At 42.8% G+C, this 26,143-nt stretch overlaps 1 protein-coding gene across 1 annotated transcript; it reads right to left on the bottom strand.

Moving 5' to 3' along the window:
• Positions 1-1,475: 1,475 nt before the first annotated feature.
• On the bottom strand, positions 1,476-23,506 carry SHOX (SHOX homeobox; the record flags this gene model as incomplete). Its single annotated transcript, XM_081947329.1, has 5 exons — positions 1,476-3,267; positions 11,336-11,424; positions 11,500-11,557; positions 18,861-19,069; positions 23,185-23,506. The coding sequence occupies 5 exons, from the start codon at positions 23,504-23,506 to the stop codon at positions 3,022-3,024; spliced, it is 924 nt and encodes a 307-aa protein (XP_081803455.1). The 3' UTR covers positions 1,476-3,021.
• Positions 23,507-26,143: the final 2,637 nt, after the last annotated feature.

The raw sequence follows: 26,143 nt of genomic DNA, 5'->3' as shown, positions 1-26,143 counted from the left end.
ACAAAATAGCAAGTAAGCATATGTCCATTTCACTTGTGCTAAGCACAAGCTTTAATGCTTTGGCAAACAGTCCCAAAATATCTGATCTGAAGATATATAGAAGCCATAGAAGTCCGTTAAATAATCTGAAAATCCCATAAATTTACCAATGGCTCTTGAATTGATTTAGAGGAGATACAGTTCTAAAACCAGAATCAAATTATGAGAGGTAACTACTATTGAAAACAGGTTCATAACAAGAGAATCTGTTAATCAAACATTCCATAAATATAATTTCCATTATTCCTAACCTAGGGTGAAGTGCGTTCCACTTTTAGTAAATTGAGCATGAACTAGAGCATGAATTTAGAGCAAATCAATATAACAGGCAGAGGATGGTGAATCTCGCATAAAACTGTGCACTGAAGTAGATTAGTTCTTTGTGATAAATTAAAGGGAAATGATTGATTGCACTGAAATTAATTAATTCCATCTGTATTCAGAGTAGAGAAATATCTGCCATCTTGCTGTTGTTCTACAATTACATATTATAAACACTTCTCTAGTTTGCACTGGCATTGCATACAGAAAACATTTGCTGATAGATTTCCTCTCTCCTCAACCTGGTGCCCTACAGGTTAGTTGGATTTCAACTCCCATGAGTCTAACTTTGCTTTATCCAAGGCACCCAAAGAATTATAATTTTGAAAAGGTTTTCATCATAATACATGAAAAGTTCCATTAAAGCCTTACATTATAATTCACAGAGGAAAAATGCCATGACTTCTGACTTCTCTATTACCAGTTTTAAAACTGCAATTTTAAACTACCATACATACAGTATTTCTATGAGACATATGGCTGAAAATCCAGGTTACTAGATGGCAACAGAGTTTTTCTGGGCCTCTTTGCCATCATCTAATGATATCTGGATTTTTACAGGTCAAATATGGCAGTGCTATGTATACCTGTGCGCAAGATTGGAGATATGTTTAATGTTGAGCTTTGATCATACTCTTGGCACAAAGAGGTACTGGGGCTTTTGCAAAGAGGTAGGAAAGTCAGGTAAATGTATCTGTTCTTAAGTATATTCAAAATATAATTTATGCCAAATAAATAAATGGTTGAAAGCAATATGCCAACAGTAAGACTGAATGCTCAATAGAAAGTATCAGCATTAGGAGCAGTTTGAAAATATGAACTCACAAAAGAAATATATCTCATGAACTGATTAAAAATAACAAAATATTCAATTACTAATTGCTTTAAAAAAACAAATACATTTGAGGGCAACAGACTGGATGACTGGATGCTGTTGAGAAGCAAAGATTCCATCAGTTATCAAATGCAAACAGCTGTAGAAATAGATGAATATTTCTCCCCAGATGATGCACAGAATTAATGAGTTGGTTAAAAGGATTTACATGTGAGTGAGAAATATAGACATAATAATCCCAGTCAGTTTGGTAGTCTAATTTCAGTTGATTTCCCTTTTTCTCTATGACTGGCACTACAGATTTTACTCATTAGAAAACTCCAATGAGGTTGCATTTAATGTGCCTAAAACTGGATTTATTTTTGTGCATTTATACAACTCACACGCTGAATTTATCCACCTCTATATGACATTGTCTTGATTGTTGCTCCTTATTTTAAAACAATTTTCCAAATAATAACAACACTAATTATAATTATAATAATTAAAAGAGGCAGTTGAGCTCAGTTCCCAGAAATATGGGACATAAACTGGATCAAAATAATGGCAATTCCCTTTATATAAGCAATTCATATTTCTTCACCATACCATAAAAAAACCAGGCTATCTAATTTTGGCAATAAATGATCATTCTTAAGTCTGAGCACCAAGGACCAGATAAACAGTTCCTATAGAGTAGGTTACAAACAGAATAAGAACGTGTTGCTATTTTTCCCTTTTAATCTAAAATATTTACAGTATTGCACTTTACTGCACTCAATTGCATTTCACTAAACGTAACACTGCATCAGTATTATGCTTTTAAAATTGCATGTCCATCTTTGATAGCTGAATCAATCTCTCGAAAGCAAAGCCAAGGAGATTTTTCTTCTAAGAAATTCAGACATCTGGAAAACAAAGCAAGGAAGTCAACCTGTCCTTGTCTTACAAGCATATCTGCTTGTTCAGATGGTTAATTATTATATTGTTCATTATCATTGTTTCCATCACTTAGATCACCTGTGATTTTTGTGTAATTTTGTCTCTCAAACGTTTGTGTTGTTGCAGCTCTTTGTAAAATATATAGCTAGAGGGTCTGCTATGTCCGAATTAAACTGCCTTATCTGTGATTTGATATTCCATGTTTTAAATTTAAGCCACTTTTGCAACAGCAGCTTCTTAATTTGTGAGCAATTTGTGAAATAGCTAGAATATATTTGGCAACTAAGGAGAAATGTTATGGTAATGGAGACCAGCCCCTGGGATCGTTTTCAAGCTTGGGTTTCGTTCCAGCAGAGTCTGTGATTTCCAAATGGTGTTAGATGTTAGGCACATGCACAACATTGCAAAACTGATAGCAATGAACAGTTTTAGGCTGACACAATGATCACTTTGGCCATGGTCAAGCTCCAGTGGTCCCAACATTCAAAGATGACACATAATTTGGAGAATTATCCCTCTCTCTTTGCCCCAAAGTATTCTTCATTTTTGTTTCTTTTGTAAAGTTGTTATTTATACCTAACATTTAGACTCAGTGTGCGTCTGGTGGGAGTGAAAAAGTTTGACTGCTATTGTCAGCACTAAGCGCTTGGCCAAAATCAAAAAGGTAGACAGGCGGGTCCTTCGATCCTCAGATCAACTGAATCACTTCTTACATCTTGGAACAAAAGAGGAAGAGGGAGAAGAAAGGAAGAAAAAGCAGGCCAGTGCCGATTGTGCATCTATAAGGACTCCCAAGCTTTTCAAAATCTAGCACTTGTCCTTGTCTCAGCCAAGCATGGATGACAGCTGGAGAAAAGGAAACTATTGTCCATCCTGGCAATGAAACTGCTTCCAGAAAGGAAATGTCAAAGCCCCAGGGCCTCAGCATGTTTCCGGGCCTTGAGCCTCAAGTCAGCAATACTGGAATTCTTGCTGTTGCTCTTGGCGGCTGCCGCTACAACTGCAGCTGCAGAGGCAGAATCAGCCAAGGAGGCGATTGGGAGTCCAAAGGGAGGGGGAGGAAACATCAAGTAAGGGGCGTGAGCAGCTAGGTGAGGATGGAGGTGAGGGTGGGCATGAGCGACCCCCTCCAACTGCAGCTGAGCTTGGACCTGGAGGGGGGAAAAAGAACCATAAAGAAAATAGATTAACAGGAGATATTCCAACAGGACAAATGGGCGTGTCAGCCCTATCAGATCAGAAAATCAATTCCACCAGAAGACTGTACCTTATTAAGATGGGCATGACAAAATAGAATCTTGCAAGATTCTATTATGCCCATCCAAAAATCTTGTTTATGTCACTCCGCTCTTTCTTATGCCCCAATGGATCAGAGTGGCATTTACTTGGTCTTTCCACCCTCTTTCTGCCCTCTTTGTCTAGATAACGGTTCTTGCCTTTTTTTGTCAAGGTCATCTCCCTTACTCTTTATCAGGCATTACTCTGTGGCTTTGTAAATGATTACTTATTTAAGTAATTTTAATTCTGTGAAGGTTGAGTATTTACCGTTTATCTGTCTGGGTCACACAAGTATGAAACAAATATTCGAGGAAACAATTCTGTGGCTGACTAAAGACTGTGCAACACTTTAATTAACTTCATGTGGTACTTAGTATCATTTAAGTAATTCCTATAGCTCCATTCTTATACTTTTGGGAATAGTTAACACTTCCGTTTGAAGTCCTTGAAGGAGAAAGGGAAACAGAGATGGGATTGGGTAGCACAAAAAGAGGCAGAAGGAGGTAATGATGCAAGATCCACTCACACTAAACAATGGATTTATCCTCTCCTTCATCTAGATCCATCCTCTATTAAAATATGGCTCTACCCATCATAAACTCACCTTCAATATTTCAAGAGCCCTTCACTGAGTTTTCCATTTCTGCTTTAAAAATCAAGCATTGCTGGGTATGATTTTGACAAAATATCAAAATTGTCCAATTTGTGATAATTTACAGGTAGGGAAACTATACTTCTGTAACCCTTAATTGCATGTGAGAACAGCCCCAAAATTATACTGATTTTTGATGGAATTTATTAATGATTTTTCTATAAATAAAGAACAAAACAGGTGTGTTAAATCATGTCCCTTAAACCACTCCTGCAAAACAGGTTGAAAAATTTAACTCCAACCTCCCCCAGGCATCATTGCTGCCATCCAGGTCTACATGGAGCATGGTCTTCAGACAAAAAAGTTGCCACAATGTTTAGATGACCAGAATATCTGTAAACTCATACCCCTACCATTGTATTAGTCTTTTTGATGTCTTTTGATCACTAATATTAAAAAATAAATAAGCAGGTACTCAAAGATTAAAAATAAAAAACTCATAATCGAGATACATTTAAGCAATAGCACTTACATTTATATACCATTTCACAGTGTTTTACAGCCCTCTCTAAGTGGTTTACAGAGTCAGCATATTGCCCCCAACAATCTGGGTCCTCATTTTACCCTCCTTGGAATGACGGAAGGCTGAGTCAACCTTGAGCCTGGTGAGATTCAATCAGCCAAATTGCAGGCACCCGGCAGTCAGCAGAAGTAGCCTGCTGGACTGCATTCTAACTACTGCACCACCACGGCTCTTAATTATGTTTTCTTATGCCACTGGGTGAATACACCTCTCAAACTGACAGCATTTTCTTCCTTGCTACATTACGCTATCTATATTGGTTACTATAAATATCACTAAAAGAGTCCTTTTATGAAACTGCTATGAACTAGCTTTTCCAGATAGAACCTATTCCCTCCCCCTCCCCCTGCAGCACCCCTGTCCAGGGTCTGGCATTTTATGTGGTCAGACAGTGTCTTAAGGAGTTAAGACAGTCAAAAGATAGTCTGCATCTTATGATAAAACTAGGTTTGTTTCAGCAGAAATAATATAATGAGGAATTTGACCTCAATTTAAAATCTCTCGTCATCTCACTTATTGGAAGCATGATGCCTCAGGTATAACATGTTGGGTTTTTTAAAACAATAAAAACTTTAACAATCATTTCATGAAGACAGACAGGATGAGATACAGAATATTTAGAAGTAGGGAATTTATGGGATGTTTACTTTATCACAAGACAGCTTTCTTTTACTTTTAATATATTGATTGTCTCCCTTTCCTGTCTGTGTTTTCATTCTCTAATCTGTTCTAAATTCTCCCCAGATTCTTAGCCTCTTCCTTTTCTTCCTTATAAAGAGGCATCTTTGCATTCAAATAAAAACAAGGATTGGTCATTTCAAGACATATTTCCTTCTCTTCCAGCTTAGCATTGTTATCATTCTGGATTTAAGCAGAAGAGCTTATTTCAGTTTAAATATACAAAATAATTCTTGTTTACTCTTCCTGTCTTTATAAAATATCTATAATCTCATTTTTTCCCAATTACCACCAATGCTTCCTGCAGCCTCTTCTGCTATTTTAGGTTTCCCCTTCCACTCTCTTTACAGCCTTCTCTTCTGAGTGATGGCAAGGGATATTTCTATTACCATGATGGCGAGCCTATGGCACGCATGCCACAAGTGACACTCAGAGTCCTCTCTGCGGGCACACGAGTCATCGCCCCAGCTCAGATCCACCGCACATGCGTGCACACCTCCCAAAGGCCAGGTGGTCTTTGGGTCACACGTGCATGCATGGGGGCGGTGGGGTCACACATGCATGTGCAGAGGTGGGGGTAGCATGAGGGGGTCATGTGCACATGCGCAGGTGGGCGAGGCACAGGGGGTGTCATGTGCACATTGCATTATGCTTTCGGCACGCGATGACAAAAAAGGTTAGCCATCACTGTTCTAGTACAAACATGAACATGAATATCAGAAACATAATAACTGCAAAGGGCGTGAATTAATGTTGCATTGCACCTACTTCAAATCCCAACGCATCCACTTCATTAACATTCTGGCCACTGGCAATTAATGAGGATCCTTGCTTCCAAACCCTTGTAAAGTTACATATTGGTGAGGAACAATATTTATTCCATTAGTTCTAATTTTATAACAGCCAAGGAAGCATCATGGTCTACCGTTGTCCAAAAAGGTTTTCTTACCATAACTCAAACTCGCAGGCTCTCTTAAATTGTAATCAAACTCATCAGACCAACACAGGTTTCTTTCTTGCGTACAGTTTTTTCAGAGTGGACTAAAAATAACTCTCTGCCAAATTTGAAGAGAAATGCCTCTCTATTTAGTACCTCCAATTACTGAGTTTGGCCTCCTTTCTTTTATTTTTAATCTTTAACTCTTGGGAAATAAAATTAGTCCACATGTATTAATTCCATCCTTTTCTCTGGATTGTTAATCTCAGGCCATCTACGTTTCTTTAGAAACATACCAACTGTACTCTTCTTCTAAAAAAAATATTTATATTCTATTTTACAGGCAGTTTAACTCATACTATTCCCAAGTTTTTTGCAATCCCAAATAAGTTTATTGTTTTCATACCAAGGGCAGGCTAAAGAGACAGTAAAATAGAGATTCCTGAAGTTCAAAACAAATGTTCTAATGATGAAATTATCAAAGCAGAATGGTTCAGGACAGCAAGATACATAGAATTGTGATTTTCAGTTGCTCTAACAAGACTATAGATGGCTGGTGACCACATCTAATGAGGAATTTCCCAGATGGATGATCCCTCTAGGTAAAGCTGAATCACTTGGAATATAATCGGGCAATCAAAACCAAGCACTGGAGGAAGACAGAATATGAAGAGTTGATTGATATATTTATTTATTTATTTATTTTATTCGATTTATCAGTCGCGCCCTCTCCGCAAAGGGACTCGGGGCGACAAAGAACTAGGGCCATGATGGGGAACCTATGGCACGCATGCCTCAGGTGGCACAGAGAGCCCTCTCTGTGGGCATGCGAGCTGTCATACCAGCTCAGCTCCACTGTGCATGCGTGTGCAACTCCTGCCAGCCAGCTGATTTTTGAGTCTCTGCTGTGCATGCGTGAGGGGGAGCAGGGTGGCAGCGTTTCCCCTCCGCATGCTGTTTTTGGTTCCAGGATGCTTCAGGGAGGCCTGCTAGGCACAAAATGGAGCGCAGGAGGTCGCAAGCGTGGGGGTCGCACACACATGCATGGGGGGAGTTGCGCATGCATGTGGGGGGGTCATATACTCATGTGCAGGGGTGGGAGGAGTGCAGGATGAGTCAAGCATGCATGCGCAGGTGGCAGGGACGCAGGGGAGTGTCACGTGCGCATTGCACAATGGGTGTGGGCACACACATACACACGCTCTTTCGGCACACAACAAGTAAAGGGTTAGCCATCATTTGCACCGGGGCAAAACTCCACAAGAGTTCCATGGCTTTCGGTGCAAATATCTAAGCATATATATATTTGGGGGGATAAAAATCAGGTCCTTTAATTAACATTTATATACAGTTTCTTTAAGAACTGCATATGGAAAAAACTTGTTCTTCAGGAAGACTATTGTGAAGCTCATTGGACCTCCTTTAGTGAAAGTAGAAATGAATTCCACAAAGACTTCTGATCCCAAATTCTACTTTCAGCAGCTGACACCAAAAGGGGAAGATCTTCTGGAAAATCCTTGGGAGCAACAATATACTTCAGATTTAAACCGCAACATTTCCTTTTCATATTGCCTGGGAGACTTTTTCATCTCAATTCTCTTAGCCTATTTTGCCCCTAAAATCTGGAATATAAGGTACTACGCTGAGTTGGAGTTTCATTTTCTTTTTAAATCAGTAACAGTGTTCTTTTTCCACACCATCTCCCTCCCGCTGAATATTCCAATCCCTACATTCCTTTGGTTTGCTCCAAAGGTCCAGTATCTGGCAGTCATTTCTGCTTACATCATTTTTTTGTTTTGTTTTTTCCTATGTAACTATCTACTATATATTTCTTCTCCTCTCCTCCCCCTGCCTCTCCCTCCCTCCCATTCCCTTTTAATTTTGATTCTTGCTCTTTTTTTCTTCAGGCAAATTCTTCTTTCTGGAATTTATATCGCACTGCTTTGCTATCACTTGTGCCAAAACCAGGTTCATTTTCCTAGGAGTTTATTTGGGGGATAAAAATGTAGAAGATAAGGAAGATGATCTTGATGGAAACACAGTAGAGGTAGTTCTCAACTTATGAACATAACTGAGCCCAGAATTACGGTCGTAGGTCGTGCTAGTTAAGCAGTCATCAAGTGACCAGCCCAATATTAGAACATTTCTTGTGACAGTCCTTAAGCAAATCAACAGGGTTGTTAAGCAAACCCATTGCCCACAATGGACGTTTTCTGTGGAAACTGGTAGATGCCAGTCATAAATTGCAGTCACGTAACTATGGGATCCTGCAAAAAGTCATAAATGAAGGCCAGTTGCCAAACACCCCAAATGTGATCAAGGGAAAATGAAGGAATAATGACATGCTGCTTTATCCTTTCTATGCCTCCTATGAAAGCTTCTGCTCTAATCGTCAGTGGTCAATGTGGCTCTTTTTTACAGTGTTACACCATTGACTCCAAATTCTCTTTCTATCATTACAGATAAAAACCTATCCAGTTAATTGATCACCTGCCTTCCACTAAAGCACATGTTCCTTCATTTTCTCTTTAATGGGGTTTCTCTCAAAAGTGAAATGATATAAAATCTGATATGAAAATATAGAAATTACAAATATCATGCAGGGAAGTTTAGAGGACATTTCTAAAATTCCACCAAAAAATCCACTAATAAAGCTGGATGATGGTTTCATAGCAGCTTATTCAGACTGCCGCCTTTCCCTGTAAGACTTTTACAAAACAGCTACAAAAAATGTTTTCTGAAAAAAAGACCAAGATTAAATTTTTTACCACAACCCCTCTGATGAATTAAAACAGGAAAAACAAAGACTTATTTCATTCACCCATTAAATTCTTTACTCCCAAAAGCCAGAAATTATGGTACTTTTTTAATTTGAAAAAGAAATTAAATAATAGCTTCAAAAGAAGCCCAACAGAACTGATGTTATTATTAACAGGCTTTTTAACATACAACAAAATCTTACGCAGAAAATAGACTCAGCAGCAGTAATATACATACGCTTATTTTTTTTTAATGTTATGAATATACTTGGATTTAGACAGTGATCTAACCTAGAAAATATTGAAATTAAGAAGGAGGACAAGGGTAGTAGAAGGAGATGGGAAGGAAAAAATATTAGCACCCAAGAAAACAGGATCCATGTTCAAATGCTAACTCTGTCCCCATTAGTTTCATTTTTGCTTGTTATGAACAAAACTGCCTTCTTTGTGCTTTTTGAAACCAAGTTGTTCCATGTTCAACCCTAACAGAGACTATGTCTGTAATAATTGTGAAATTATTAAAGACATAGAGAACATCCTGTGATAGGGTAGCACAACACTGTGTTAAAGTCCTTTCGTCTCAGTTATTATTGACACAAGAATCCTCCATTGCTGATTATGATGCCTTTATCTTGTTCCACATTTTAAACAGCTTTATAGCACAAAGGTCTGTAGAGATTCTCAGTCATCCAGGTCATGATTGTCCCAAAGGTGCTTTTTCAGGAAGGAACTTTCTGGACTTTCTTGGGGGGTTTTTTCCCTTTGAAGACCTCCAAATGCTTCAATGACCCTCTAAATCAGTGTTTTTCAACCTTGGCAACTTGAAGATGTCCGGACTTCAACTCCCAGAATTCCCCAGCCAGCGAATGCTGGCTGGGGAATTCTGGGAGTTGAAGTCCGGACATCTTCAAGTTGCCAAGGTTGAAAAACACTGCTCTAAATCACGGCTGTCAAACTCCTGGACCATAGGCCAGATGTGTCATGTGCTGGCCACACCCATGCTTGGTTTAATGAAGGGGAAGGAAGTCCCGATACATCACATGATGCTGCTGTGACAATGTGAGTTTGACACCCCTGCTCTAAAAGGATGCAAATGACCAGCTGTCTGCAAGGAATATAAATCCTTTCATTCCCCACTATCCTGTCAGAGCTGAAGAAGCTTCTTGGATGAGAAGCTAAATGTCTTCAAAGAAAAAAAAACAAGAAAGTCCAATTGCCTCCTGAAAAAGCACCTTTGGAACAACTTTATAGCACCATTGAATTCTGGGAAGCAATCAGAAATTCCTGATTAATCTGCCACAGGGTATAAACTTTGTTCTGTTTGCTGCCCATGATATGTGTATGTATAATGTAGCCTTCATCAGTCATTGACAGATTTCACAGGTGTGCCTAAATTTTATACAGGGAGCACAAAATACATGCCGCTAACTACTGATCAGCCAACAGCACCTCATAGTGTGCTTCCTTTCCCACCAGCAGAACAATACACTATTCCACTAAGCATTACTTTGATGCCACAAGGGTTTAGCTGTGCTAAATATCCATCATACATCAGGTAAAAAAGTTTCCTTTGAGTTGAATTGGACTCCGCTTGACTTCACCAATACATCCTACCACTGTAGTTTGCCATTTCCTTTTTCTGGAATATTTTTTTTCCTAATTTCAATTTCCTAATCCTTGTATTTCCTGGAACTCCCCGATCTAAGTACTAACCAGACTCAAAGCTGCTTATTTTTCATATCTAGAGAAAACCAGCCCTACTGAAGAAACACAGTGTGTGGATTTGGAAGGAAGGACAATAACTAAATCTTATTTTCTGCTTGCTCAGACTACATGCTAAGGATGTATTCCCCCACAGCTGGAAACATTTCTCATTTTGCATTCACTGTAATAAATTGTTTGGATGTGTGCCTTTTCAAAAAGCTAAACTTCAACAAATGTACTCCAGCAACATCGTTTGACTGGAGTTTTACCTGTCACTATTAGCAAGTAATTTGGAATCAAACTGATATGCTGGTCACAATCAATAGGTATATATACTGTAGCTTATTTTATTTTATTATTTATTTATATCTCAAGTTTAGAGACCACCCATCTCACTCACAGAGCGAGTATGTTCTAAGAGTGTGGCAGATTTTAAGCATATTAAAATTCTACAGAATATTGAGGGGATGACTTTTAAATAAACCTACTCTGCTAAAAACTTTCCAGAATTCCATTTTTAAAACCAGGGAGCCCAGAAACTATTGGTAATGAAAGCCCCACTGTGTACGTATGTGCAGAATATGTCCTTTTGTCACACATTCCTTCCCTCCCTCTGCCTAAATACTAACTAAACAGCCACTGTATCTTAAGACAGGTCAGTCTGGAGATGAAAATTCAAATAAGGTACCTGCTGGAAAGGCATCCTTAGGGCTCCCATGTTCACGTAGGGGGCCACTCGGCAGGCGTCTAAATGGCTGGCTGTCCCCAAGATCACACCTGCAAGCAAAGGTATAGGAATCAGGAACGAGCCTTCAGAAAGGTCAGCCTTCCCCACTTCCTTCCAGGACCTACCTTTATGCATCTGATTCTCTTGTTTTCGGCATTTGGCTCTTCTGTTCTGGAACCAAACCTGCCAAGAGGAGAAGAGATGCTGGCAGTAATAAAAGCAGTCAGCAGTAGCATTGAGCTAAGAGCCTATGGCTCCCCAAACTTTCTTAAAAGCTAAGAAACAGGGAAAATGGGTGGCTACAGAAATGCTTGTATGAGAAGAAAGATACAGAAATCTGAAATTGTTGTTAGACAATGATGAGCAGGTGAGGACAAAGGTCTCAAGTAATTTTTATTCAGTTTTAATACTCCGAATAAGTTCCTGAGCAGAGAATCTTTTTGTTTCAGTGTACTTGTTTGATATCAAGAGATGGTTTTTAGAAAAGTCATACAGAATAGAGCTCACAAGCTTAAAAGCTTTTCTTCGTGGCTAAATTAAGCCAAACCAAATTAGTAATAATAGTAGTAGTTACCATCCCTTGAGGTTCTACTCATAATTAAATCCCACTGAGTTCAAGCAATATTTCAGCAAGTTATCATTCTTAAATTTCAATGGGATCTTGACTCGCCCACTCCATTTTTCCCACCTTAATCTGCTGCTCTCCATATGTGTTAAAATGCTTCATCTTTCATCTGCATATGACAATAGCCAGGGCTGGGTCACTGGAGATGATGGAAGTTATAGTCCAACTCATTCACCTGGCCTCTGAGTGGGCAAAGCTGCTGGCATAATGCAGATTAAGAGGACGTGCTTTCAACCATCCAGATGTGATTTTTTTTATAAATGTTGGAAGGATTCAGGGCATTCAATGCATAAAGTTGCTTGCATCCACACCCCTACTTAACTGTCCCAGTTCTGTGCTAAAATGGGCAAAGTATGCCTTGACCACTCTCTTAATTGTGTAGATTGGCATCCTGAGTCTTCTTAATAACCATATGGTTATGAAAGGCATTGGATCAAAATGATACAAGGCCTGAGAGAGTTTTCCATGAAAGGGCTACAGGCGCAAATAGTTTTAACTCCGTCCAAAAGGGAAAACCAGTTAAATAGTCTGCAAGTGGGGGAAAGTGGGAATTGGGCTCACAGCTGCTGCTATGAATAGACCCCCAGTGTCCCCAGCTACAAAATGAATAGGTTGCACCTCCATCCTGTGCCTGAATCACTGCAAAGAAGTCTTTCTCGATGCTCCTATATAAGGACTTTTAAAAGAGCCATAAGAAGTTTCCTTACAATGAGGTAGACTCTGATTCAAAACTCACTTTGCAGTCTCTCTAGAGTTTACATAAACATGCCTGCTTGGAGACCAGATCCATTCCCAGTGAGGTTCCTGCCTTTCCAATCCAATGGCTGGCTTGTCCAAGTCAAACCCACCCCTCACCCCCTTCAATAACATGACAATCCTAACTGCTTTTGCACATGCTGGAAGTCCACTTTTACAAGCTTAAAACTTCCTGGAAATTGAAATGAAAAAATCATTATATAGCAAAAATTACGGTATGCTTGTGTATTTCTGATTTGCTAATCTAGAGGCCAGCATTCCTTTGTGGGGTGGTGCATGCTGGGATTTGTAGTTCAACATTCTATGGAAGTTTCCAAGCTTGGAAAAACATCCTGAAAAGTCTGATTTTGGATTTCAAGGACACTGTCATTGTTGCTGTCCTATCATTTCAGTGTCCCAAAAATAGTAATATTAACCATATGGATGGTATACACACACATCTTTGTCAGTTTGCTTCTTCTTCTTCTTTTCTTTTTTTTTTTTTAGACAAAAGCAAATTGTGTCTTTGGCCTCAGGGGCTGAGTGCCTTATATAGGAACTGCTATTTTATCCATCTAGTGAATTCTGGAAAGAACAGCATGACACAATTCCTCCTGCTGAGAAAACTGAATTATGCCTTCAATATTGTCATTGCTAAACTCACTCTTCTAATAGGACTTCTACTATTCTGTATGATTTGGGGTAGGTATTTCACTTATCTAACCATTGATTTACTTTCCAGTTTGACCACAATTGCTTATTTTGACAATCATTTCTTGAAAAAAATATTATGCTAGGTCTATAAAAATGAGTCTGGGTGAAGTGAACCTAACTGCTGAATCAATAGCATTCCCATAGACCTGTGAAGTTAGCATTTGGACTCAAAGTTCAAAACAATTCCTAGAAAATCCTTCTAGAAAAGTAACATCATCTATTCCATGAAAAAATAGGGAACAATGGTGCTACCATAAAGCATTCTCTTTCAGTCTAGAACTTCAAGATGTGCTGGACTAGCTCCCAAAATTCCTAACCAGGATAGTCATGAGGATTAAGGAAGAAGAGATGCTACATATCTGGATGGGCACCAGGTTAAGAAAGTTTTCCATAAAGGCCTGGGTAGCTTTTGAGTTGTGAATCTTTTTCCTAAATACAAAGAACTTGTCTGGCAATTTGAAGGGCTTATTTTGTGAGAACCGGTTTAATGTGGTGGTTAAAGCACCTGGCTAGAAAGTGACAGACCATGAATCCTAGTCCCATTTTAGGCACAAGGTCATCCGGGTATCTTACACCAATCATTCTCTCTCAGTCCCTGGAAGAAAGCAAATGCAAACTACCCCTCAAAATCTTGCTAAGAAAACTACAGGGATTCACCCAGGCAGTTGCTAGGAGTGATGCGATTTGAATTAGTTTTCAGGAAGGTGGATGTGACACTCAGAACTGAATTCACACTTAACAACTGGAAGACTTGCAATCTCAAATTTTACGCTTAGTTGAGAAAAAACATGATTCACTGAATCCTAGCTAAGTTTTTGGGATTCCCACACATTCTTACAGCTAGGTGGCAGCACCCAGATAACCTTGGCTGATCAGGAAAAAGCTAAGCCAAGCTGAATTTGGTTAGTGCTGAATTTAAATGGGAGAGCATTGAAAATCTGAGGAAGTAGGAAGTTACAATCTCAGGAGAAGGCAAAGATGAAGCACTTCTATACCATTGCCAAGTAAACCACATAAGCATGTCCAAGTGGTCAGCCTAAGAGGAACTGGACTTGGGGAAACCAATCTTTTTACAACCCTAAAGTCACCACATGAGTTGAGTTTGCATCCTCCATAAATGTTGTAGTTAGGAGAAATGCAATTCTGGTTGTGATGCAAACACAGTCGCTAAATGTCACTAGGGAAAGTACCAAGTCTGGCTGATTTTCAGTTGTGCTTTTAAACTTCTGCTTTAATTAGGCTAAATCCACAACCAGTCCATGTAAATGTGCCTTTTTGACATTTCTTTTGGCTGTTGAAACAGGCATCGCTTCCAGCAGGCAATCAAAACATTTCCAGATCTGGGTTTAACAGATTAATATTAATCCTACGATCCCACCCTTAGCTGATTCATTGTATTTTACTCTAAAATTGCTGCAATCCAGAAAATCTGACTTCCCTTTTGGAAATGTCTTCTTGTGAAGCTGGCGTGACACTGCACCTCACTGGCCTACCCAGTAGCCAAGGCGTTTATCCTCCTGCTAGAAATGTTTCGAACCTGGTTTGGAAATATACAGCCTCCCTGCAAACCCCTCCCTTTGCTTCCCTAGCCAGCCAGCCACTGCTTGCGTGATGGAGACAGATCAAACCTAAGAGTTGAGTCTGTGGCCCTTTGCTCCGCCCCCTGCCGAGGTCTTCCGCTTGCCAAGTTGATCATACGCTTAATTAATACTAACTGCACTTCCTACATCACATTTCGCCTCCAAGCTTTCTTCAATTGCCTTAATGATGGCCATTTACAACGGAGTAATTAGTGCAAAGAAAGGCTTCCAAAGACATTAATTATCCAGAGCTACTGGAATGGTTTCTTGAACAGGAATTGGCCGTCTTTACATTGCAGCACGTGGGATAGTCTCCCTTTCCCCGCGGCACCCCCAAGTAACCAATATGCGAGACCTTGAATTAGTGCAATGAGTAGCCGAATTAAAATAAATACAAACGCGTTTTTGAAGGGTCCTGAAACTTTTTAAACAAGAGCTCCCCACCACCACCACCCCGCTTCGCGGTTCTCCTCTACTTTTTCTATCTAAAAATCAGCAGCCCTTGTTTCCCTCAAAAGGTTCTGGAAATGTTCTTCCCAAGATAGAAACAACTCCTGTCCTAGCGACATCAAACAAAGTAAAATTTCAAGTGGAGCCTAAATCATCTTCCCTCCTTCTCCGTTGGGAAACAATGCCATTCATTTCAAGGCAAGTGGGTTTCTCGTAGGCGTGTCTTCAGACTAACAGCTTTAATCAATTTCAGGCCGAGAGTTTCGGATTTAACTGGATTTTGTTTTGACCGAGAGCAAAACGAATCTCCCTTGAAATGAAAATTCCAGCCGTAACCGCCATCCACCACAGCTTAGACATAAAAATAAGTGATAGCATCCATCAAGATAAGGTCTTGATCTTACAAAGCCAGGTCACTTCATCGGCAATTACTAAAGGAGTCTCTAATTTGCTTACATGATTTTTAAAAAAAGACGGATGTACATTTAAGAGGTTGGGAAAGGGGAGCCATTAGCTTCCTTGGCCAAGAAGTAGCTGAATTCTAGAGGTTTGACATGGAAATGACGAGGGTCCTTCCTTTTTATACACCCAAAGTCAAGCTGACTTTCGCTGCTTCGGGTTAGAAGCCTGACGCCACTCACAAAGGCTGCGGATCTCCAGACCGGTGGATCGGTCGTCTCTAGCGAAACCTTCTTATAATACCTTACTACGCCCCGAGCTCCGGTGCCAAAGGCCTCTCTCGGACTCAGCAGCGTTTGAGCCCCGCTCTTGCCCTCGGTCCCGTCCGCTTAGGCCCAAGGGCTCTGCCAGCTCGAAATGTCAGAACGTCCCTTCCCTTTTCAGCTCCGGAAGAGGCGAAGGAGAAAGTGAGGAGGAGGCGGTGGAAGTGATGAATTAGCCGGAGCGCAGAGTCTTCATAAATCAGTCCGGGTGTGATTCCCGATCAATTCCAACTAGTCATGAATATGCTAAGTAAAGCGCAGGACAGTGTTTTAGACAGTTATTTCTTCATTAAGGATCACTCAGTGATTTCTTTCACAAATGCTCTAATCTGATTTCCTTTTGATTTCCATTAGAGACAGTGAATAATGACATTTAATTTAGCCCTGCGCCATAAAACCCAAAGATATTTGCACGTAATTGAATTACTGCCTACCCTTCACTACGGTCTCATAACTTTCAATTATAACACTGACAGCTGGGCGATATGAGTTGCCGGTACAACACTAAAAATAAAAGGTTAATAAGGAGTAGCTACCGCAGGAACTCCAATTTATTTGCAGCAGATTTCCACACTAAATTGAAACTAGATCCTTTAACAACAAGGAACAGGAGCTATTGACTAGAATTAGAAGACAATTCTGAAAATACTAAAATATCTGTTTTAGGGTGGGGGATTAATCTACTTAATCTCTTCAGTTCCTTCCTTTCTTTTACCAAACAAGAATAAGATCTTGATCCACTCCTATCAGGCATATCAAACCCTGTTTATGTTTTAATTAAGCGCGGTCGGTTTTCTGGCCGCCCGTTCTTTTTTAAATATTTCTTTCTTTTCTATCAAGCTGAACTCTTTCTGGGTGTATGGTTTTTATGGGTTTCGTATGAAAGAGTGAGCAATTTTGCCGGGAGGAAGGGAACGGTTAAGGGGAGCTGAGAACAAATATTTCAAAAACCTGCAAATACTTGGAACGCCAATTTTCCTGTAACTATGAATATCCTGTTAGGGTGCTGAACTAACCCCAGGAATAAGCTGTTTTAAAGAAACGTGGGATTCAATTACAAGTAACTTATTTTTTAGAGAAACACTACAGGTAATTTATTTTAATAAAAAATTTTGTATCAAAGCCCTCTCAAGAACATTACAGGAGCCTTTCTCTTGTAAGGAACTGGAAAACATGACATAAAAGTTGATGTCGCCTTCAGCCAAAATTTTAATCTCTTAATTCATTTATTGTAGCCAATTATAGGGAGGGAGGGGTGAGAACTGAAACCACTACAACCTTCGTGGTCATTTTCCCTGCTACTGTTTCTTTTCCAAAATCAGCAAATGTACATGAAATATTCCCGTTACTTGTCATAGAAAGGAGGGGGGGAAGTATCACAATAATTTGGAGGGGGGAAATTACAATGAAAACGATTATTTATTACAATCTAAACAACACACTTGTTTCCCCAGGAGTAAATGCTGGTCTCTAGAGATCTAATTCTGGTGATTAGTTTAGAACACATGCTCAATAATACTAAATCCATGAGGAGAAGTCGATCTGATGGGAAACTAAGGAGCGTCTAAAATCAAAGCATCCCGTTGAGATTCTCCGAAGGATGCTTTCTCTTCCTTCCTCATCTCATAAAATAGTCAAAAGAAAGGGCAGTTAAGCTCCCGGGCGTATTTTTTTCTTCAACTGCCTTTGACTTTAAAACCTTGTCCTATCACTCCACAAGATGATTTTATCAAAAATCCCTTTCCTTATTAAATATGTGACTGAATGGGTCGCTGTTACCAATACTGGCATTCCTTTAGCTTCGCGGTCCATTTGTTTCTCTGTTACTTTAGAAGGTGGTGACCTGTGGTTTTTACATAAAACCGTAGGCTTAACCGTTTGAAGAAGAAGTCCGGATAACTAGGAGGTCTAATTGCTACCAGCGATTACAAGTATTTGCATCTTTTTGCTGCCATCTAGTGGTCGCCCGGATTTCTTTTGCCCCAATATGGCAACCCCAGAAATGGATGGACGGGGGACAAAGACAGCGAGATGATTATAGACAGAAGATATGGATTGGAGGACGGATAGATAGGTAGGTAGGCAGGCAGGCAGGCAGGCAGGCAGGCAGGCAGGCAGGCAGATAGATAATGCACACAGATCACAGATGCCTTGGCGAATTATCAGTACATAATTCAAACCTATTCTTAAGGATTTAGAGACATTATATTTTAAGGGGCATCGGGGGAGGGAAGAGCAGATGGGGCCCTATGAATTCATGCTCTTGTTATGCAAGTCAAACAGAGGCACATTTTTCCCCCCTGGCTCTGGATTATCTACTCCCAAAGCACCCAGCTTCTTCCATAGCCATTGTCCCCGCCCCGCCCCGCCACAGAGCTCAGCAAAAACAAAAGAGAAAAGCGAAAGGTTCTTTCGCTCCTGGCTGGGTCTGTTAAATCAAGCAGCTGATTGGTTGGAAGTGGGATCAAGGAGACGCTGAGCGTTCGGTGGAAACGAAAGGCTCCGAGGGGGCAAGAAACCGAGGGCAGCAGCCCAAGCTCCAATCCTCTTCCCATCTCCCCCGCTGCCTGGACACGTGTCCTGATGTTGTTCGACAAGGAACCCGGCCTCTGAACTAAAAAGTCCAGCACAGAGAACGGACGAGGTCTCTTCCTCCTTACCTGCACCCTGGCTTCAGACAGCCCCAGCCTTTGGCTCAGCTCCTCCCTCATGAAGGCATCCGGGTAGTGCGTCTCGTCGAATAGCCTCTCCAGCTCGTTCAGCTGTTCCAGGGTGAAATTCGTTCTGCTCCTCCGCTGTTTCAATTTCGTCTGACCGTCCTCGTCCTCGGATTTCACCTCCTCCCGCTTGTCTTTGCATTCATAGATCCCTGGGGTCGGGGTGGGGAGACGAAAAGAAGGAGAGAGGGCAAACATCAGACCTGGGTGGCTATCAGAAGCCTTCTCCAAAGGGGGGGGGAGTTTTCCCAAGAAGTAATCGAACAGGCGATTGACCCCCAAGAGCTGAGAATAAGAAAAGGCGAGAGAGTTTTAGTTCGGATATTTCGCATAGGGGTTCGGTCAATATTCGTTAATGAGTCTAAGGGGGGATTTGAGCAGGCTTCGTCTCTCTCAAAGACACTGCCAGGGTCTCGTGGGATTTCCTTTCTTCGATACGAGACGGGATGGTGGTCTACAGGCAGCGACGCTGTGCAATGGGGGTGCCTTAATAACCTTGCCATCTGCCTGTTTTAAAAGTCTCCACTTCTCCCAGTTCTTGTGGGCAATTTAAAAGACTGAGTCAGCTCCACCGATTGAAGTGGTATAATGTTAGCTCTGATATTCGATGCAGAATGAACCCAGATCTGGATAATCGGAACACTGTCTGCCCTTCATCATACTGTAAACAATTTAGGGAACAGGTAACAAGAAATCAATTTAGACCCCGGTCCCGTATTTTCTCCCTTACACATGAGTCTGTTGCCTATTCACTTTATAGATAGTCCCTATCTATTCTTAGCAAACAGACATAAGTGCTGCTGCAGGATGTTGTCAACTTTCTCGTTTAGCCCACGGACAGAGGATGTCTAGGTGATGTCTTGTCCAAGTACTAAATGTTGTTAGGTTTGGTTTTGTGTTAAGTAAAACCAGCCCAGTTCTACTAGGTAAGAGAAATGGGTTAGCGGAGCACGGCGAAAGCCTCTGGCATAGGCAAACCTTCGGATCAGAGTTACAGAAGCTGTTTTATATCGTCAATTTAAGCGAGGCTTGGGGGTAGGGAGAGGATTTTAAAAGAACAGAAAATGAAGGAAGTGGGAGAACAAGTCTCCATTCACGACGAGGTGATGGGAAATGTCCTGAACTTGCTCTTATACGCTTGAAACCTGGAAGGGGTGGGGGTGGGGGAATCGGAGATTCGTTTAAATATTTGAGAAACTCATCTGCTTAGAAAATAAGCGCATGGGAGACACAGGGAGAGTCTCCTCTACACCACTTTGTACAAAAGTGTATGCATCCCAAGGATTCCTCTCTACGTGTATCCTCGCTAAGACACCAAAGGGCCTGCTACCATGAAAAACACACCAGCACACGCATATAGCCCCCCAGGCGTCACGCTAGCGCAAAGAGCTTGTGGAGGGGACCACTAGGCGTGGGAGGAACAGGGAAGGACGCGGGAGAATTTTAGCCGGAACGAGGAAGAGAAAGAGGGGAGCGTCCTTTGCTACAAATTCGGGAAGAAAGAAAAATGGGTGGGCTTGAGTTGGCAAGCTAGAAAAAAAAGTAAATCGCTTGTTGGCAAGAGAGTACCCTGTAAGGCCCGGCCAGGGAGAGATGGGCAGGGGTGGCTGGTGGAATGCAGCCTTCTGCCCTGGTTCTGTCTTGGGGAAAGCAGCGGGTCTCCGAAGGCATAAGGGGAGGGAACCTCTGTCTTGATTTTGAGGGCCGCTGTGGAAAGCTCCGGATTAGATTCCCAGGTTCAAAAAAAATCACAATTTTTTGAAAATGAGCACGATTTGACCCCTGTTGGCTCCCTTTTCTAGCAATAGTTTTCTCTTGGCCCTGTGCAGCAAAGGAAGCTCCCGGATTTCTCTTTTAGCTGTCGCAAAAAGATGTGTTCCTTACAGATGGATTTCCATATAAATGCACCCTAAAAAAATGGCTGCAATGGAAACCGGTTGCTGATTTCCTTTAACTTCGCCCCCCCTTGCTCAATAAAATCAGTTCACTCCACTGTAAAGCTAAAATTCGAAGACTATTCATCTTAGGAGACACACTGGAAAGTCATTTCGAAGAGGATTCATCTGGGGCAGCCCAAGAAAATTGTAACGGGGATTTTTGAAAGAGCTTTTAGTCTATTTGAATTCTCAGTCCAAGTCTCCCAAGGAGCATAAAAGCGGCGGCGGGCCGGGGGCGGGAGGATCCATAGTACCGCTTTTTTTAAAAAAAAAAAATTACTTCCAGACTATCAGCGCTAGAGACTGTAGTTAATTTTTTTTTACACCACCACCAGATCAAAGTTATAGGAATCTAACCAACTATGGTCGCGAATACTCGAATCTTTTTAAACCCGTCAAGTCTCGATCCAGGATTTTCATTGAGTTCTGTGCCATCGACTTCCAGAACCAGAATTTCCCCATTTGCCACACAAGCTGACCTTCCTTTTACAAGCACGTTTCCAGTGTTTTATCCACGATGTTTATTATGCCGCTGGATTGACTTTTCTTTTTTCTATGAATTCCAGCTTTGTGGAGTTAGGAACACTTCATTTCCGACTGACTGCGACTGCAGACGTTAATTTTGTAGGGAAGATTTGAATATGGTGGATAAACAGCCCATTTACTTGTCCTGTTTATCCACACTTGTGAAGGAAGTAGTAAGCATTAAAATCACTTTTCTATATAGAGATTAGATAGATGGATAGATGATAGATAGATAGATAGATAGATAGATAGATAGATGATAGATAGATAGATAGATAGATAGATAGATAGATAGATAGATAGATAGATAGATAGATGATAGATGATAGATTTGTATATTGTGCATTTTCAAAATGTGATTTACAGACTGCGTGGATTCATGCATTTTGAGAGGTTATGCACACATGCATGTTGTAAAACTATTTAATCTTTGCAGGGTTATCTAAATAATACGCGTGCTTTGTATTTGTTAGCACCTGAGTATCCTGGATAGTTAGAACTGTATTTATATTCAGTCATTCTTGAACTGATAAACAGATAGCTAGAGATCGATCTATCTTAAAATCATTATAGTAACACCGCTGGGGATATAAACTATCACTTCATCCGAAAGCCAACCTCTTTCTTAGATCACAACAGATCTAATAAAAAGCATGGGGCAACTCCAACTAATACTACATGGGATTTTACTGAAAGGGTCTTTCTGACAACGATTGAACATCTGCTTATCTGAATCCGTTTAGAACAGAGGAAACCCCTAAAATACAGCTAATTGGATTTACTTTTCAATGGACACATCAAGGTTCGTCTGTAAATTGCCAGACATCAATAACGCCAGTGCCTCGCATTGATTTAGAGAAGAAGAAGAATGGGGGGAAAGATGTCTTTAAGAAACGAAATTACAGGCTTTAAAGGAGCGATCCTTCCCTGCTCTGCTTTTAATACTAAAGTAGCCACTACCGAAGCTGCGAGGAGAGCTGGCGATGCTTCCGTTCCGAACCTAAGAGATACTTGAATTTCATTTTATCGGGTTTCCTGGAAGCAGAAGTGGCATGAAACTCAGTCTAAGTGGCGGAAAAAATGCTTGCTTAACTTCCAACATTGGGGTTTTTTCCCCTCCTTTTCTGTAGACCGTATTTAAAGCTTTCTATGCTGTAGCCCTAACTCTTTATTCAGTTGGACAGATCCTTAAAGGCCAGAAGCAAAAGCAAAAGCAGTACAGCAGTTCAGGCGAAAGGCTTGGAGATCATCCCCATCCATCCCACCACCACCACCACCTAGCAACAAAAAAGATTTGCGCAATATCCTAAGCGGGAGGATTCTTACGTGTTTTCCCTTTGCCTGACTAGCCTCCGGCCACCTCATCTTGAGCTCATTCGCTCTTCCCCCACCCCAAAGCTCCCCACATCTGATAGCTGAAATAATTTTAGCTATTCCGCCGAGATTAGCCCCCAGAACCAATTCTGCCTAACTTTAAATTGGTCGCCAAAGAAAAAGGGCCGCGCGCGGTAGCTGAAGAGGAAAACTCTTTTCCTTCCATTGTTTAAATTCCACCTAAAGAAAGGAACCTAACCGGGACGGCTGAAGTTTTGAGATTCGTTTTCCTAACTGAATGCTCTTCACTACTGCTGTGATTATCACCACCACCATTCTGATTCCCCTCCCCCTCGGCCCCAACTCTATTCTCTGCAGTTTCGCCAAAGCGGCCCCCGGGAAGGAAGCCTGGGACGGCCCAAGACTGTAGAGAGGCATCTGCTGGACTCCTGGGGTGTGGGGGGGAGGGTGTGTGAAAGATTCCTCTTTACCTTCCGAGGTCCTGCTGGACTGATTGTAGTCCTTGAGTTTGTCCTTGTCGCCCTCTCCAGGCTCTTTGAAAAGGTGGATGGGACAGTGGGGGCCGCCCTCGGCCAGCTCCTGCAGACTAGTGGCATCGGAGCCGCCCAGCTCCCGAGTCCGCGCCAGCCCGCTCTCCAAAACTTCCCGGTACGTGATGGACTCCTTCTTGTGACCGCCGCCGCCGCCTCCTCCTCCTCCACCACCACCACCGCCGCCGCCGCCGCCGCCGCCGCTGCTCTCTTTGCTTTTCTGGTCAAAAGATTTGGACACAAACGCCGTAAGTTCTTCCATGACGACCCGGCCTGGAAGGGGACGAAGCAGCCGGGCCCTAAAAAAACCCGCCGCCACCAAACGGCCAGGCCAGCTTGCTCCACCGCCAGCGATCCTGCTGCTGTTGGGCTTTGAGCAACTCGTCGGATGCGGCTCCGCTCGGGAGTCCTCCTGGCCGTGGGGTCCCTCTTGTCCAGGCTGGGGAGGGGGGCTGTAGAAGCGCGCTCGCGCGCTCCCGCCTATGTGTGAATGTGTGTGCGCGCTCGCGCTCGCGCGCTCAGAGACCCCCTTGTCCAGGAGCTCTAGGAACAGAAGAGGCTGGATCGGGGTTAGATCACTCCCGCTGTTATTTATGCCTTTCAATTTGAGATCCCACTATTTATACTGGGCTACTTCAGCCCAGCCCCCCAGCTCTCCCTGTCTCCAGCAATTATTGCCTCTTTTCGAGTCGCAGGCAGACGCCGGAGAGCATTTTCCCCCTCCTCGGGCCAGCAATTGGCTTGCTTTACGTTTCATCACGCGCTGGCGTCCGCTGCACCTTGATTTCGGGAGCCAAAGAGCAAAAAGAGGCGGAGGGAGAGAAAGCCAACGAGCCCCTCCCCCCCGCCCCCCCCCCCGCCCCAAACAGGTACCTCGTGGCCGGCGTGCTTTGTCGGGGTTTGCAGGAACTCAACCGACGAGGGGTATATGGTGGGGGTGGGGTGGGGGACAAAAGTCGAAGAAGACTTTATTGCCTGCCACGAGCTCGCGTGGACTTATAGGAGACGGACAAGCGGGCAAGGGGAGGAGAAGCCAGAGAGAAATAAGCCGACGGTTCGATCCAAAGGTAAATCCGGTCCAGTTGGAGCGATCAGTGTTGTTTTATAACTGTTGGGTCTTTCTGGATTTTTGTCGCCTTTGTCGTTCTTCTCCTCCCCTCCCTTCCCTAAATCCTCAATATGGGGCGGTTTCGGCTTTGAGCTCCCGCACTTTCGGTGGCGAGACCTTTCCGCGCAAGGAGGATGAGCGAGAAGTCGGGAGGCTTCGCGGCGTTTCTTTTTCTCTGTTACAAGTTAGGCCAGGAGACACACACACACACGCAGATACACCCCGCCCTCAGGTATGGAAAGGGAGGGGTCCGGGATCCAAGGGAGAAACAGCAGATCGGCTTCCATTCTCACCTGACGAACTGCAGGCTTGTTTGCCCTTGCAGGCAAGGCAATCCTGGGTTCCGCGACCGTCTAAAGATGAGCGAGTTCCTGGTGGGGAAAAAGAGCTTCCGGGGGGGGGGTCTGTGGGGTTTCAGCAAACGCGGGGGGCAGCTCCAGAAAACCCTTGCGGGTCTTGCGTCACAATCTCCTGCCCCAAAGTCAATCCCGCTGAGATCCAGGAAACTTCCAGGCAAAAGCGGACCCCAGAAAGCAACCTGCGTTTTCGGGGGGGGGGAGAGGGCAAGGCGCTTCCTTGCGCTTTCCTGTGGCGGCCCCTCAATCTGCCAGAGCAACACCGGAGGCGATTGAATCGATCTCCTTTGTAGATCGAAGCGATCTCTTCAAATCGCCCCAGGGAAGGAAAAAGATTCATCTAAGCGGGGATGAGAGGCGGAAAGGATTATTTTTCCCCCTTTTCTTTAACCTGCCGGATTCAGCACCAGAGGCAAAACCTCTAGTAGAACAAAACCAATCCACGCACTTGCCCAGACCGAAGACTGCTCCACGCTGGCTGGCGGTTCTCCTATTCGGAGCGTCTCTCCTTCCCTCCGGTTAAGGAGGAGATCACAACGGCGCTTGTGCTTAAAAGTAAACCCCCTTTCCAATCAAGGGGTGGCCTTAGGACTCAGGGGCTGGCAGGGAGTTCCTACCGACTCATCGGCCTCACTCCATCTCTGAGATCGGAGCAGAGCAGAGTCGGAGTCTGCACAGAGTTTGAAAGGCAACGCTCCGATTTTGCGTCCCGCTGTCCCGCTTCAAGGGCACCTCCAGCCCCTGGCGAAAAGCGCCTCTTCGGGGTGGGAGATTTGTCTGGGAAGGTCAAGTTCTCGCTTCCCTCTTGCTTGGACAACTCCCCACCAAGCTTAAACTGCCGTTTCTCTCACTCTGTGCATGCGCTCTCGGGAGTGCCCCCGACTTAAATCCGCGGGACTTACTGCCCAGAAGAAACACACTGGCAACTTCGCAGCCTGGATCCTAACAGGGCAGGAAATTCCCGCGACAGGATCTGACTCTTCTTTACCTGCCAGAGAGAAGGGCAATATTTTAATATATTTCATTTTAACTTTTCTACGGGAGTGCCGCCCTCAGTGTCCGTCTGTCTGTCTGTCTGTCTCTCTCTCTCTCTCTTTCCACACAAACACACCCACACCCACCCACACAATTTTGCTCCCGAGTTCAGTGAATCCTTGAGTGCTGTAAACCACTCTGTAAAACTAAGTACACCCATTCTGTGCACTTTTGGGAGCGAGTCTCCTCGAAGTGTGATCTGAGTGCACTCAGGGTAGCGGGCTGAGGAAGAGCTCCTTCCCCTCCCTCTTCTTTTCCGCTCCCTCCCCCCCTTTTTTTTTCTCCGAGGGCCTTTTTTAATTAATCCGCTGATACCCACAACAGCAGCAGTCTTGGCACTTCCACCAAGGGAGGAGTGGAGGAGGGTGAAAAAGGGAGAGGAAACAATTAATAAAAGCGC

This window comes from Natrix helvetica, assembly GCF_964273705.1.
Source record: "Natrix helvetica genome assembly, chromosome: 3".
Lineage (NCBI taxonomy): Eukaryota > Metazoa > Chordata > Lepidosauria > Squamata > Natricidae > Natrix > Natrix helvetica.
The sequence above is the reverse complement of the archived record's forward strand: the minus strand, read 5'-3'. Positions and strand labels throughout refer to the sequence as shown.